The sequence below is a fragment of the Myotis yumanensis genome, unplaced genomic scaffold, assembly GCF_028538775.1.
Source record: "Myotis yumanensis isolate MYYU_CA2020_CCGP unplaced genomic scaffold, mMyoYum1.0.hap1 SCAF_3, whole genome shotgun sequence".
NCBI lineage: Eukaryota > Metazoa > Chordata > Mammalia > Chiroptera > Vespertilionidae > Myotis > Myotis yumanensis.
Genome location: NW_027223754.1, coordinates 27,807,104 through 27,822,679, shown reverse-complemented (window position 1 = coordinate 27,822,679; position 15,576 = coordinate 27,807,104). Strand labels below are relative to the sequence as shown.

General features: G+C 37.2%; 1 protein-coding gene across 8 annotated transcripts in view; it reads right to left on the bottom strand.

The window, feature by feature from the left end:
• PSD3 (pleckstrin and Sec7 domain containing 3) overlaps window positions 1–15,576 on the bottom strand; it is a 429,912-nt gene that overhangs the window by 78,425 nt on the left and 335,911 nt on the right. For all 8 annotated transcript variants that reach the window (XM_070408519.1, XM_070408520.1, XM_070408522.1 and 5 more), the window contains one exon: window positions 1,474–1,667. In XM_070408519.1, coding sequence (XP_070264620.1) covers window positions 1,474–1,667 — 194 coding nt within the window. The remainder of the gene's footprint in view (window positions 1–1,473; window positions 1,668–15,576) is intronic.

The window sequence follows — 15,576 nt, the reverse complement described above, 5'->3', positions numbered from 1 at the left end:
AAGTGTGGGATGAAAAAGATTTCTGGTGACAAAACCAAACACATGCTCTGTAGTGCTGCTAATACTCATGTAGCCAGCCAGCCATGTAAGAGAGCTCTGTTTCAAAGAATCAAGCTGATGTGCAAAATAATAAAGAGACAGAAATGGTTCAAGTGTCCTAGTGACAATACTTCATCTTCAGTTGTGTCCTGGCCTTTTTTCCCTAAGCTAATTAGACTGACTCATCTGCAACTCCAAGAGTCCCCACACATGCTGCTGGAGAAAACTGGGTAGTCTAGTAGTCTAGTGTAGAGGACGCACAGGAAATGTGATGGGGGTACTCTTCAAGAACCTGGAAACATGAAGAAGTTTGCTCAGCATCATAAGCCAATGTCAAAGCTACTCTATGACAATATTTCTCTCAACTGGAACCTAGTAGACTATGCTATATTAAGAAAAAGTGCCCACAGATGGAAACAGTGGGACTGCCCATCGCAGCATTGCACCTTTGTGTCTGCAGGTGGGCAGGGACACCCTAGAGCAGCGGTTCTCAGCCTGTGGGTCGCGACCCCTTTGGGGGTCGAACGATCCTTTCACAGGGGTTGCCCAAGACCACTGGAAAACACATATATAATTACATATTGTTTTTGTGATTAATCACTATGCTTTAATTATGTTCAGTTTGTAACAATGAAATTGGGGGTCACCACAACATGAGGAACTGTATTAAAGGGTCACGGCATTAGGAAGGTTGAGAACCACTGCCCTAGAGGTAGAGCCTGCTAATTTTAGCATCATTATCAGCTTTTCTTAGCTTGTTCAACTACATCAAATTGCTATTTCACTCTAAAAATGTTATTCTAAACATGGAAACATACTCCATTTCTCTCAAATCTCAAACACTATCAGTAGATATTCATGTGTCATACTTCAGAGCCATCAGATGGGACTCCTTCAGTTTCCCAACTATGCCATGTTCGCCTACGTTGCACCTGTCCATCTTCCTCAAAGGCCAATTCTTCCAAATGTGCTTGGATCTCTCAATTCTTTCCCCTCCCCGCCTTGCCTCTGGGATTTTATTTCATTGGCTATTCTTTGTGTTATTAGTTCAACCTTTCCCTTAACCACCAGAAATGTAAATGCCATAGAGAAGGGACCTTGTCCATCCTAATCACTACTATATTTTTTGATGCCTAGCACATAGTAGGTACTCAACATTATTTGTTGAAAGCAAGAATAAATGAACAAAAAGTTGGAAAAGGATAAAGCCTTCCATTTCTGAAGTTCTATAATTCTACTTGGAGAAGACCAAGTACCACAGTGGATTTCTGACTTAGGTTTAGAGGTTTTATCAAACTTTAATAAAAATACTTTTCTAGATCAATGTAATATAATTTTCCTTCATCTTTGACTTTACTTCATATAAATTCACTTGAAATCTTGAGCCTAAAGACAAAATAAATGAAATAGAAAATGACAAGAAATGATGCTTACTCTTCTTTCCATCCATATCTGCATGAATTTTCCGAGCCAAGAACCCACTTTTGTACACAGTGGCGTTTGGGTCGTGAGGAATGTCCAAGAATGGGTTGGTAGTGCTCCCAATACGACTGATGGTCTTTGGGTGTGTTCCATTAGCCTTTTCATCAGTACCTTCCGATGGAGACTTTTTTTTCTCTTCATCATCTCTAAAGGGAAAAAAAACACCAAGATTGAGCACCTACCACAATATTTCAACAAACAAAGTTATTTAATATAACAAATGATTGTTTTCTTTTTTAAATATATTTTTATTGATTTCAGAGAGGAAGGAAGAGGGAGAGATAGAAACACCAATGATGAGAGAAGATTATTTATTGGCTGCCTCCTGCATGCCCCACATTGGGGATTGAGCCTGCAACCCAGGCATGTACCCTGACTGGGAATCAAACCCTGAACTCCTGGTTCATAGGTTGATGTTCAACTATGAAGCCATGCCGGCTGGGCAATGATCGTGTTTTCTAATGGCTTAACAGCTTGAATAACAACCATGTAATAACATCTATAATTTACTAAGTGTCTCCTCTGTGCCAGATATTAATGACCATGACAATCTTGTAAGTCTGAGATTAGTAGTCTATATTGAGATAAGGAAACAGACTCAGAGTTGAAATAAATACCAAAGATACAGATCTAGTAATTAATGATAGAGATAGTGAGGATATGATTGAAAACCTCTGAAGCCTCTGCTCTTTCCACCCACTACAGTGCCTTCATGTTTGTCTTCAATTGAGTGGAAGTTCTCTGCAGAAATCGTGATATTGATTTTTGGTATCTGCATGTGGTAGCATAACACCAAGCATATAGAATACAACAAATAATTATAAATCCGATGAATAGCATTTATATCTGCCAATAACCAGGTTAACCTCAAATATCAAACCCCAGGTAAAGCTATCAGTGGGTTAGGATAGTGGCACCATGCACAGTGAGTTGGCATCTAATAGCTACTATTTTCCGAATAGTCATGAAAGTAGGGGGCACCCTATCAGCCATGCTTGAGATTGTAATCACTTTATATGTAAGGAGAAAATGGATGGCTACAATCACTTACTACAGAGGAGGGAAGAGCAGAAGAAAGTTAATAAGCTCTGATATACTGCCGGGAAACAGAGCACAGTAATAGAGCATTTGTCTCAGTTCCCGTTTTAATTTTCTGAATTAACATTGGTTTCACTGTTTGTTACACTTTTATTATTGAAACTTTTATTAAAATTTAAACCAAAGTAACCACCAATATGTTTAAAATATGTTTAAAATAAACCACACAATTAATAACCATCAGAAGTGTCTATTTGGTGATTAGAGAAAAAATAGCCTTTTTTTCCTCCACTGGTATTTGATGAGTAATTGTGAGATATATAAAAATAACACTGTACTTAAGACATCTATATTTTACTTTTAATTTTATTTTGAGATAATTTTAGATTTACAAATATACTACATAGGATTCCCATATGCCAATCACACTGTTCCCCCAATGTTAACTTCATATATAGCTATTGTAAAAGTTTCAAAACAAAAAAATTAACATTACAAAATGATGAATTAAACTTGACTTAATCAGATTTTAGCAGTTTTTTCATTAATATTTTTCTGTTCTAGGTTCCTATTCATTATCCCACAGTGCGTTCAGTTCTCACGTCTCCTCCAGCCAGGTCTTTCCTTGTCCTTCATGACCACGACAGTTTGAAGGGTACTGGTCAGTTATTTTGTAGAATATTCCCAATTTAGATTTGTTTGATGTTTTCTCATAATGAGATCGAGGATACATATTTTTGGGAAGGATGCCATTAAGTGATGTACCTTCTCAATGCATCAGATGTTTCATTAACCTTGATCACTTGATTAAGGTAGTATCTAGCACATTTCTATACTGTCAAATTATTACTTTTCTTTATACATGATTTGGGGGAGATATTTTATGACCATGAAAATATCCTCTTTCTTTTTAAACTTCTGATCAGTAATTTTAGTATTAATTAGTGAATCTTTCTGTGACAATTACTGTTGTGGTAATCTAATGGTGATTTAATTTCCTTCATTTCTCCTACATTACTAATTGAAACTTTTCTGTAAGTATGGAAAATATTTAAATTTTTCTTTAGTTATGATCAAACAGTAATATTATTTAATTGGTTGCTCAAATTTTTCTAGCTTTGCCATTGGGATTTCTATCAAGTAGGCTAGTCACATAAGGTTATTGAGAACTTAAAATGTGAATAATCCAGCCCTGGCTGGTGTGGCTCAGTTGGTTGGAGTAGGGTCCTTATACAGAAAGCTTGTGGGTTCAATTCCTGGTTGGGGCACATGGCTAGGTTGTGAAGATCCCCGGTCACAGAGTGTACGGGAGGCAACCAATGGTTGTTTTTCTCTCTCTCTCTCTTCCCTTCTCTCTAAGTAAAATCAATGAACATATCCTCAGGTGAGTATTTAAAATAATAAAAAAATAGAAAAAAGTGGATAGTCCTAATTAAGATGTGCAGTAAGTGAAAAAATATATACCAGATTTCAAGACTTAGTACAAAAAAATCTATTTCAATATTTTTTAAATGATTACATATTGAAATGATAGTATTTTTGATACTCTGGGTTAAATAAAAAGTACATTACAAAATTAATTTTCCTGTTTCTTTTTATTTTTATAATGTAGCTCCTAAAATTTTTAAATTACATGTGTGGCATGCATTACATTTCTTTTAACAGGGTTCTTGTTAGAAATGCTTGTATATTTATGACATTGGAATATTAAGACCCAAAGACAATAATCTAGCCTATATAATAAAAGGCTAATATGCAAATAGACCAAATGGAGGAATGACCGGTCGCTATGATGTGCACTGACCACCAGGGGGGCAGATGCTCAATGTAGGAGCTGCCCCCTGGTGGTCAGTGCGCATCCACAGGGGGAGCGCTGCTTAGCCAGAAGCCGGGCTCATGGCTGGGGAACGCAGCTGCGGTGGCGGAAGCCTCTTCTGCCTCCACGGCAGTGCTAAGGATGTCCAACTGACCACCAGGGGGCAAACGCCCAATGCAGGAGCTGCCATGATGTGCACTGGCCAGCACCAAGGAGTAGGTAGATAGGAAACTCAGTGGAATCCTATTTTCTTTTCATCAGCCAGAAAACAGAGATTAAGAAAGCTTAGAAACTTGACCCGACTGAAAAGAAGAAATGGTGGACCTTGAAAATGACTTCAGATTTTCTCACTGCGCAGAATATAGTCAAACACTGCCACAGTTAAATATTTTACCCTTTGTTCTCCCTGCATGATCTACAATAATGACCTGCTTCATGTTGATATTTACTGCTATGTTGCTGACAATTACCTGAAAGAGAAGTTGGGGTGCTTCACTGGGCTGTAAAAAGTTTAGCTAAATCAGAAAGCAGGTCTAATTAAGCAAGTTTATTATATTTATAAAAGGCTAATTTGACTCGTGCATGCGCAATACATATAAAGCTCTCCCTGGCACCAATCACATGCTTGTGTTTCAATCTGTCATTGTCGATCGTGAATTTGGCTGACTCTTCTATTATAGAGAAAGGGCAAATTGCGATATTAAAATATTTCTTCTAATTAATTTCCTTTCAAAGTGCACGGATTCGTGACCGGGCCACTAGTAGGATAATAATTGGAGAAATGTTCAACAGAGTACAACTCAGTAAAACGCTGACATATAGTGAAAATACTGAATCCTGCAAAGCAGATATTCTTGATATTGTGAATGTTGAAGATTAATGAAATGACCTTGTCAGCCTCTGAGAGTAAAAATCTACCCTGGACAGAGATGCAGGTTTGCAACATCTGGTGATGGCTGTCGTTTGGGCTTAAATACACATCAGTGTGTGATGGCTGGGACTTCCAGGATGGGAGCGACATCAGAAACAATACTGTGAGGACCTTCTCCTTCCCTGGTTGCAACCCCCTGCCCTCGCACTCCCTTCCCTTTTATTCCTGCCCTTCTCCCCACATCTCCTCAGTCCCAAGAACTTTTGTCTGGCTCCATTTGAGACTTGGAAATGGCAGAGAATGGGAACCAATCATGTTAAACCTTAATTTGCATTATTTTTTATTGCATCATCGTAGGGTTTTACTGTTTTTAGAGACATCATAAATGTCATTTGGAGGCTGTTTCCACTATATATTAAATCAGATAAAAATTAACACAGCATACTGATAAAAATAATTCCATAGATAAGTTAACTCATTTCTATAAAAAACAGCCCCTTTACTAGGGTTTTCCTGTGTACCCTGATCCACTGAGGCATTTTCAGAGTGACAATACGAAGGACTTCGTTAAAGCACAATAGAGAAGACCAGCAGAGCTCTCTGTCTTGATTGTGAAAAGAATGACTCATACACAAATATTCTGTACACTTGAAAAGATTCCTAGTAAAGTCTATTCTACTGAGATTTCAGACATCTCACCACCTTACCACCTACAAAATTCCCCCAAACACTTCTCACACCAGTCTGCTCTCTCGGTGATCAAGTGTGTCATTCACTGGGCAGTCCAAGTCCACTCCACCACGATGCGGTTCCCTTGGAGAATGACAAAGCTCTCATGCTGGCCGTGGGGGGACCTTTCCACTTCTCTGTTCTTTCTAAAGGGCAGCTGTAAATCACGAATTTCCCACATTCTGCCTTACTCATGACAGGTGCTTTTACTTTTAAGCAAAAAGTATTAGATAAGGAGTCATACAAATCCATCTGAATCTTCTATTTCACTGTAATTCCACAAAGAATGAAAAGCAGCTGCTTCCTAAAGTTTACAAAAGCTGAATACTGTAACAGTGACCCTGCCACTAAGCAGACCATGAAATACCCCATCTGGCAAGTCTCATTACAGCGGGGTTTCAGTCATAACGAAGTTGTTAAGCGAGCACCCTCCAAACTCAAACATTAAGTTAACTTGAAGGGCCTGTTATGTGGAATTCAAATACTAAAAATAAATTGTTGGGCTTTTGTGTGTGTGTGTGTGGGGGGGGGAGAGGTGGAGGTGGGAAATGACAGTTAAAAAGAAACATTTTTTGGAGCAGAGCTGAAATATTACTCAACCTGCAAACTCATCACTTAGGAATGTGGTACTGGAGTTGGGCAATAAAGATAAGTTCAAGTTCACCAGACAGGAAAAGTGAAGAGGGCACTTCCAGCAGTCACATTTATATGTACATGTCTTTTTTGTATTGTTAGTAAAATATGTAACATAAAATCTATCATTTTAACCATTTTAAAATACGTAGCACAGTTCTGTGGCATTAAGTACATTCACATTGCTGCGAAACCAAAACTACCAACCATCTCCAGAATTTTTCATCATCCCAGACTGAAATTTTATAGCTATTAAATAACAACTTCTCATTCCCTCCTCCCTCAACCACTGGCAATGACTATCCCACTCTGTCTCTATGAATTTGAGTATTCTAGGTACTCATGTAAGGGAATCATACATTATCTGTGGCTGGCTCATTTCACTTAGCATAATGTCCCAAAGAGTCATCCAGGTTGTTTGTTGATTTATTGATAGCCATTCTGACAGGTGTAAGGTGATATCTCATTGTGGTTTTAATTTGCATTTCTCTACTGATTAGTGAAGTTGAGCATCTTTTCATATGTCTATTGACATATTCTTAAGCTCAGAGATTCTCTTCTCAGATGTGTCCAGTCTACTAATGAGCCCATCAAAAGCATTCTTCTCTTCTGTTACAGTTTTTTGATCTCTAGCATTTCTTTTTTGATTCTCTTAGAATTTCCATTGCCAGCTTGCATTGCCCATCTGTTCTTTCATGCTGTCTACTGTATTCATTAGAGTCCTTGGCATGTTAATCATAGCTGCTTTAAATTTCTGGTCTGAGAATTCCAAATCCTTGTTATATATGAGTCTAGTTCTGATGTTCATCTCTCTCCAAACCATGCTTAGAATCCTTATAATTTCCTCTTGATAGTCAGAGACAATGTACTGAGCAGAAGGGTCTGCTATCAATAGGCTTTTAGTAAGGTGGTAGTAAGGTGGGGGGAAGGGAAGCATTCTATGTGACAAACCCAGTGGGTCAGGCTTCTCTCTGCTTCTGTCATTCTGGTTTCTCAGTCCATATGCAAGTCAGGTGGGTTGGGCTCAGCAGGCTTGGCAGTCACTCAGACCCCCACTGTATTCTCCATCTAACTTTCCTAGGGCATCTTGCACTGTGGGCTATAGAACAAATAAATATTTGACTTCATTTCATTCAGTACTCCTCTAGCCAGAATATTAAAGACAGGAGTGGGGGTATGAGTCAGATACTAAACTCCATCCTGAACCTCGAAACATTATAACCATGAAGGTAATAACTTAATTTCCTAATCTTACAACCACCCTAAAAAGGTAGATGTTACCACCTCAGTGAAAAACCAAGGCTCAGACAGGTGAACCTTACACAGGCAGGACCCATGTTAAGTGGTAACTAACAGACCTCTTTGGGGTTGTTCACAGCTACGTTGAATCACAAGCACAATGAATCTTTATGGAATGACAGTAATGGGGTGATGGATTGTGGTGATTGTTACGCAAATCTGCAAAATGACCCAAAACTTTAAAATTGGACACTTATGTGGGTGAATTTTATAGTATATAAATTATACCTCAATAAATCTGTTTTTTTAAAAAATGACCTTAGTGGTTGAGTGTAGGAACAGAACACTAAGTTGAATATTCCAATACTGTGATCAGGTAGAAAATAAAGTGAAGAATAAACATATTAAAAATGTGTTCACTTGTCATGGGGTTTTTATTATATCACATCATATTATGCCACAAAGCAGAATGAGTTTAAAACGGATCTTGCCTGGCTGGCATGGCTGAGTGGCTAAGTGTCGACCTAGGAACCAGGAGGTCATGGTTTGATTCCCAGTCAGGGCACATGCCCGGGTTGTAGGCTCGATCCCAAATCAGGGGATGCAGGAGGCAGCTGACCAATGATTCTCTCTCATCATTGATGTCTCTCTCTCTCTCTCTCTCTCTCTCTCTCTCTCTCTCTCTTTCTCTCTCCCTCTCTGAGATCAATTATATATATTTCTGTCTTTGATACTTACCAAAAATAAATTTAAAAGTTCTGATGAAAACAGGAAATACATTTTATTTTCTGAAAATACCTTATTCTGACACAGGCATTTTAACTGTAAAAAACAGAATATGCTTTTATGAAAAATTCCAAGCTCCATCATTAGTCCTTTAATGATGAACGTTGCCAGACGCAAGTAAGAAACAGACTAGTAACTTGGCTCCTGAAATAAGGATCTGACTATATGTAGAATGACTGTAGTATATTTTACAAACTAAGAAAAACTTGACCGTAGATGTTAACATGCTTTTTTAAAAAGTTCTTGGGAGTACACTGGGGTCAAGCCAGATGTTACATGCTTCCAAAAGTTCTACTAGGGAATTTTTAATGGGCAACTAAAAATAATTTCTTCCAGTATTATTGGTATGAGGTGAAATTTTCCTCACCTCTGAAAATGTATATATGTGTGTATATCCCAATGTACACATAAAAAATGCTCAAAGAAATCCAAGTAACTATTGTCTAAAACAGCGGTTGCCAAACGGTGGTCCACGGGGTCCAATAGGTTGGCAACCGCTGGTCTAAAATATTCAAGGCATTATATTAGCCACTGCCTGTGTTTATGCGTCATTTAGTAACTATATTAGGTTTTCTTCTTGTGTCATTCTCTAACAAAAATCAAAGACTTAGCAACTGCTAAGATAATAAAATTCTAAGTCATCAGCATATTCGGAAACAAAACCATTTTCTTATATCCCAGTCTCATAACTCACTGCACCTCAGTGATTCTAAAACTGCTCTGGGACAAGTAGACTACTAACATAATTGCATTCCATCTGCTCACCAACCTGTCTGCTCTGCATATTTGGAAGTTAAAGATAACAATATTTATAAATTATATCACTTTCATCATTATCTTTGTGGATATTAAAACTGTTGTAAAAATAAAATCCTTAAAAATTCTAAGTATCCATCTCAATCTCAGCTTTGAGAGGCCACTCACAGTGAAAGCACATTTTCTTTTTTTAAACCTAAACTTTTAAAGCTAAGAATTGGACGGCAAATTCTTTCCCGCTTCCTATATACCTGAGTTCAGCATTCTTGAGATGGCCAAGAAAACTAGGTACTTAAAGAGATTAAAAGTTAGGTGTGAGCTATGATTCAGATTCTTAATAAAATGACATTTCATAGATACGTGTGAGAAAATCTCCCCCAATTCTCAACCCTGAAATATTTCTTCCTTTAAACACCAAAACCCAGGAGATCGATCCGCATTCAATATCATTTTTAGCTAATGAATTTTTAAGTGATATCAATTCTTTAACTCAAAGTCTCCTTCAAGTTAATGATCATTTTTCATAACTAGGGAATTTCTCTCTTTGTTTTTCTCTATCAAATATTTAATGCTTTTCACTGAATTTATAAACAGAACAATCAAACCAATAATATCCTTTACACATCCACTACATATATTTAGATGTACCCTTACATAATATCCATATAAATTGTCTCCTAAATTTATCTTCTAAATTTGCGAATTCCATGTAATATTAACACTAGAATGATTTTACCAAGAGTCCAGTATGATGTAGTATATTTTCCATGTTAGACATGTGAGGATAATCTAATATATAGAAACGATGGTGGGAATGTTAAATCTTATTCTATTTTTTTTTTTTAGTATTTTCATGAGGCACAATGCATATCTAGAAAATGTTTAATAACATGAGCACCTCCAATACAGAACTGAGTTTTATTCATTCTTTATAGTCAAATATCTTAAAGTTTTATTATTTTTCCATGGTTAGTTCCCTTTCTACCAATAACTCCTAATGCCAACCCTCCTACCTCCTTCCCCACACTCTCAAATTTTTCTTTATATATTTACTATATCCATTATATCTGCAACTACTGCCCAACTTTTAGCAACTTCTCATTGTCTTAGTGTTTTGGTAGTAATTATCAACCTACAAGTGGCTATTTCGAAGTTTAAAATGAGAATTACTTTTGGACTTCTTGGATCAAAATGCCACAAAAATGTCTGAACCCAAAATGACTTGAGTAAGAAGTTTTCATTGATCTATATCTGCTATTAAGAAACACTATCCTGATTAACAATTTCATATATCTAAATTCACCAGGGCATTAGGATAATAAAGTAATTTAACAGAATTAATCATTGTAAAAATGAATCACCACGATTTATCTTTTTCTATGGAAATAAAATAATTTCACCTCAAGGTAAAAATATTTTAAAATAAGACAAAGAAACACCCTTTTCTTTAGGATACAAGGTCAAATATAAAAGGTATAGATAGGGAATTTTAATTTTTCTTCCTGGAGGGCTCTGATGTTGGCAAAGAAAAGATCAGGGAGAATTATAACAAAGAGGAAATGGTAAAGAAAACTTAAAAACTCTTGCTTGCTTTTCTTTTAACTAGGACTGAGTTTTCTTTTAACTATGACTTTTGAGATGGTCATTCCCTGTAGAGCAACACTTGAGACTACATTTTAATTGATATATATTATCACTTAAAATAAAATCAGAGTCAACACTGAGTTATATAAAATATGAAAAGGGACTAAGTAATGGAAGTAAAAGTTCTAAAGGGTTCTTTCATTGGAAAAAGACTCCCCCCCCCCCCCCCCCCCCCCGGGGACTGCATAGCAAAGAGACTCTGGAAGTAGTTGTCAATTTCAGATTCAGACCCTTGGATTGGATAAAAAATTAAATTGCCATGTGAAATAAAAAGTACTGGTCACTCCATTGCCTTTATGTGTCATTCTCCAACAATACACAGAGATGTAAACACAGGTACACGCTCTCACACTCCCAGGCAGCATTACACATAATAACGGTGAAGAGGGAGGAAATATTTGGAGAGCTCTCCCTGCTTCCTAAAGTCAGCCAATAAATGGCAGCATTGGTCTCCTGAAAAAAACCCAGCCATAACGAAATTTCCTAACAACAACAACAACAAAAAAGGATAAAGAAATCAAACAATGAACTGTTGGCATTTAAAACCACACTTTTTAAAGTGTGGGCTTTCATAACACGTGATCTGAAAGACAGAAAGATCCCAAAGTGACACCATCTCAACTAATTAGCCAGGACAGTTTGATATGTGAGGGCAGACAGAAAACAATTTAATTTAGAAGCAAAGGTGATAAAGATTATAAACTGCTCTTGTAAAATGAGTTATAGGGTAATATAAAATAGCAAATATTATTCCATGATGCAAGGTTATAAAAATGCTTATCCAGAGATAAAGAGAATAACTGCATAATGATAATATGCAAAGCAAATGCCGTAGAGACCCAGAGGTTGAGGGAAGCGGGGGAGGGGGGGGGATCTCGGAAATACATTATTTAAAACCAGTGTTATTGTGTCTTAATTAAAGTGAGGCTGGATACATAAATTTTTAATATTTTAAAAAACCACGGGGAGAAAGATTTCTTACAATTCCTAAATACTAATGTGCAATAACAGCAATAAACAAGAGAAGACAGTTAATTTTCCTAATGAATAATACTGTACTTATTTCCCTTTTCCTGTTAATTGTTATATTCTCTGAAGATCCTTATGTAGCTAAATTTAACAAGTCTAACAATGCAAGCTCTTACATTCACTGTCACTCACCTCACCCCATCCCATCCTAATCAGAGAGAAACCACTCCTTACCTTCCTCCCCTGTCATTTGCATTAAGCTGTAACACTTTTAAGGCCAAGGAAAATGCCGTAATGCCTTACATACTTTTGTTCTCTCCGTATTTCCAGCATACTGCCTAGTACAGAGTAGTTCAACAAATAGATGCTTTCTGAATAATAAACGACTGAGCAAAGGGTCTGGGGAAGAAATGGTCATTGTCCCGCATGAGGGAGCTGAGACCTTCCGCAAGGCAGTTTAGCTCATTGCACTCTTCCCTACAGTTCTTATGTTTTCCTCTTTGTACAGTCCACCCCCTCCCACCCACCCGCACACCGTGTTCTCATTAGGCAGAGAAGCTGTCTTTTCATATTTGTATCTAGGACACAGCACGGTCCAGGCGCAGAAGCGGCTGCTTAAAGACTGATTGTGGAATGAACGATCTTAGCTACCTAACCTGCCTGGGGGAAGAATACCAGTAATTCTAGGAGCATTTAATGAGATAAAAAATTTAATATAAAACTCTCCTAATTCACACTGTATCAGAAGCTGGCATAGAGACGTTCAGACATGATCGCTGCCCAGTCAAGACATTCTGTGTATGTGGCCACAGAGAAGCGAGGCAACGTGGTGCTGCCATGGGACCCAGGGCACCTGTGGAACAAATCCTGACTCTGCCACGACACTAACTTCTGACCTGTTCCAGAATGCTTTTACTTCATTTTCTTCGTATGTGAAATGAGAACACTGGACTGAAGTAGAACTTTTCAAAACAAAATTTAAGTACAGATACCTTTAAGAAGAGAAATGTAAATATATATATATATATATATATATATACATATATATATATTAAAAATATATATATATTTTTATTGTTTTTAGAGAGGAAGGGAGAGGGAAATAGAAACATCAATGATGAGAGAGAATCAATTATCGGCTTCCTCCTGCACACTCCCCATTGGGGATTGAGCCTGCAACCGGGGCAGCCTGCAACCGGGCATATGCCTTGACCAGGAATCGAACCCTGACCTCCTGGGTAGATGCTCAACTGCTGAGCCACGCCGGTCAGGTAAGAGAAGAAACAGTAAGTAGAACTCCAAATAAATATTTTAACAAGGTGATAGTGGGGCTGCTCTGGTCAGTTGAAAGAGGCATGATGCTTGTGGGAGATAGAACCGAGTCCCTGTTCTCTTCCCTTTCCCCTCACACACATCACTTATGGAGGCCCCTGACCATCTATCTCCTAGGGCTCCACGGAACCCAGTTAGAGAACCAATGAACTAAAAATCTCTGAGGTCCCACCAGTTATAACATTCCATGATTTTATAATTCAATTTCTTCTAAGGTTCTAAAATCAACATCAAGATACCTCCCCATGCAAGTATACATTATCCTATACATTTTGTAGCAAGATCTTTGTAGCTGAGCTGGAATTCAAACCCAAATCTATCTGATTCTGGGGTCTGGGCTCCTGAACACGATGCTCTGTTGACTTGACAAGAAGGCAATAGAAGAATCCAGTTCTTGGGAATCTCCCACTCCCCACAATGGATAGGGCCCAAGATCAAGCTTTCTTGTACCAAATTGCCACTACACATAAATATAAATAAAGTTCAATGTCAAAAATCTAGCTTTACAATACAGATCCTCAGCAGTATATTTGTTTATTTTTAAAAACTTTATAAAAGAATCCTTAAACTATCCTCTCCCCTAGTGTGAATATGCTTATAACTATTTCATTTTTATTAATTTTCTCTTGAGTAGATATCCTGCATAGGTCGGGATATGCCTTTATTATTTCAGCTGGATTCTACATACATCATTTATGAAACTTTTCTAGGAAACCCACTTTTATTAAAGAGAGATCACTCTGGCTCTCAGACTATGAACTCTTATTAATCTTACTGAGTTTTCCTTGAAATGATACATTGCTTTAAGTGAAGCTTGTGATATCTATATAGACATACAAACATATAAGCCATCACATATACTTGTAAATGTTAGAGTCTCAATTTATACTTTGAATCCCTAATTCAAAACAGTACCATATGACCTTACAATTAATGGAAACAATTCAAGGGGTATTGATATTTTCTGTTCTTTCTAGCATATTATAAGGGAGAGGCAGTCAATTGCTAAACTGCTTTTCCCCAATGTGCATATGAACGAATAAGAATTATCCTCCACATTATGATTCTGCAAACAAGTTCACTGCAGACTGCTATGTTAGATTGCACGATAGAAAAATATTTGTGAATGCTCAATATGAGTGAAAATAAAAAATAAAATTCACACATAGTTCTAATTAAAAATGTATTTGACCTAACTTCTTGACAACTTCATTAAAAATTTAGTAAAGAGTCTTCAATAATTTTGTAAAGATTAAATTCTTAACCACTGCCAGGAAGGTGGGGGGGCAGCAGCTGGGTGCAGGTGGGCAAAGGGGGTGGAAATGGGAGATATCTGTTACAGTGTCAACAATAAAAAAATCCTTGACTGCTGCACTGATCAATGAAAATTTAACAAAAGTGGTATCGTTGGTCTACACAGAGGTGTAATTAATCCAGAACAGTATCTCCCAAAGGATGTACTTTGAAACACGACATTTTACTGTCCAACAGGTTCAGGAAACATTTCAAATTGTATTTCCCTCTTGGAGATCCACAATATATATTGTCATTGTAGAAGCTTCTGGAAATTCTACAGTTAAACATTTTTTTAGCTTACTTTAATCTATCATTTATCAAACTTATCTGTCAGTATCCTGGTATAACTAATATCACAGGAAATAGGAGTGGAAAGCCTTGATCTATGATGATAGGACAGAGAATCAAAATAAGTGGATGGTACCAAAATCATTTATACTGGACTTTAGAATGCATGTAATTTTATCAGATTTTCTTTTAGAATGCTATTTTCTTTTAGAATAGGAGTATGCTGGGTACGAAGAAAAAGATACGGAATACTTAAGGTTTCAAACAAAGTAAGCAAGACATTGGTGTAAAATGAGAACTGCACATGCACATTTAATCCTTCTCTAGGATACCTCTAAGGCAGTGGTTCTCAACCTTCCTAATGCCGCGACCCTTTAATACAGTTCCTCATGTTGTGGTGACCCCCAACCATAAAATTATTTTCGTTGCTATTTCATAACTGTAATTTTGCTACTGTTAAGAATCATAATGTAAATATCTGATATGCAAGATGTATTTTCATTGTTACAAATTGAACATAATTAAAGCATAGTGATTAATCACAAAAAAATATGTAATTATATATGTGTTTTCCGATGGTCTTAGGCGACCCCTGTGAAAGGGTCGTTCGACCCCCAAAGGGGCCGTGACTCACAGGTTGAGAACCGCTGCTCTAAGG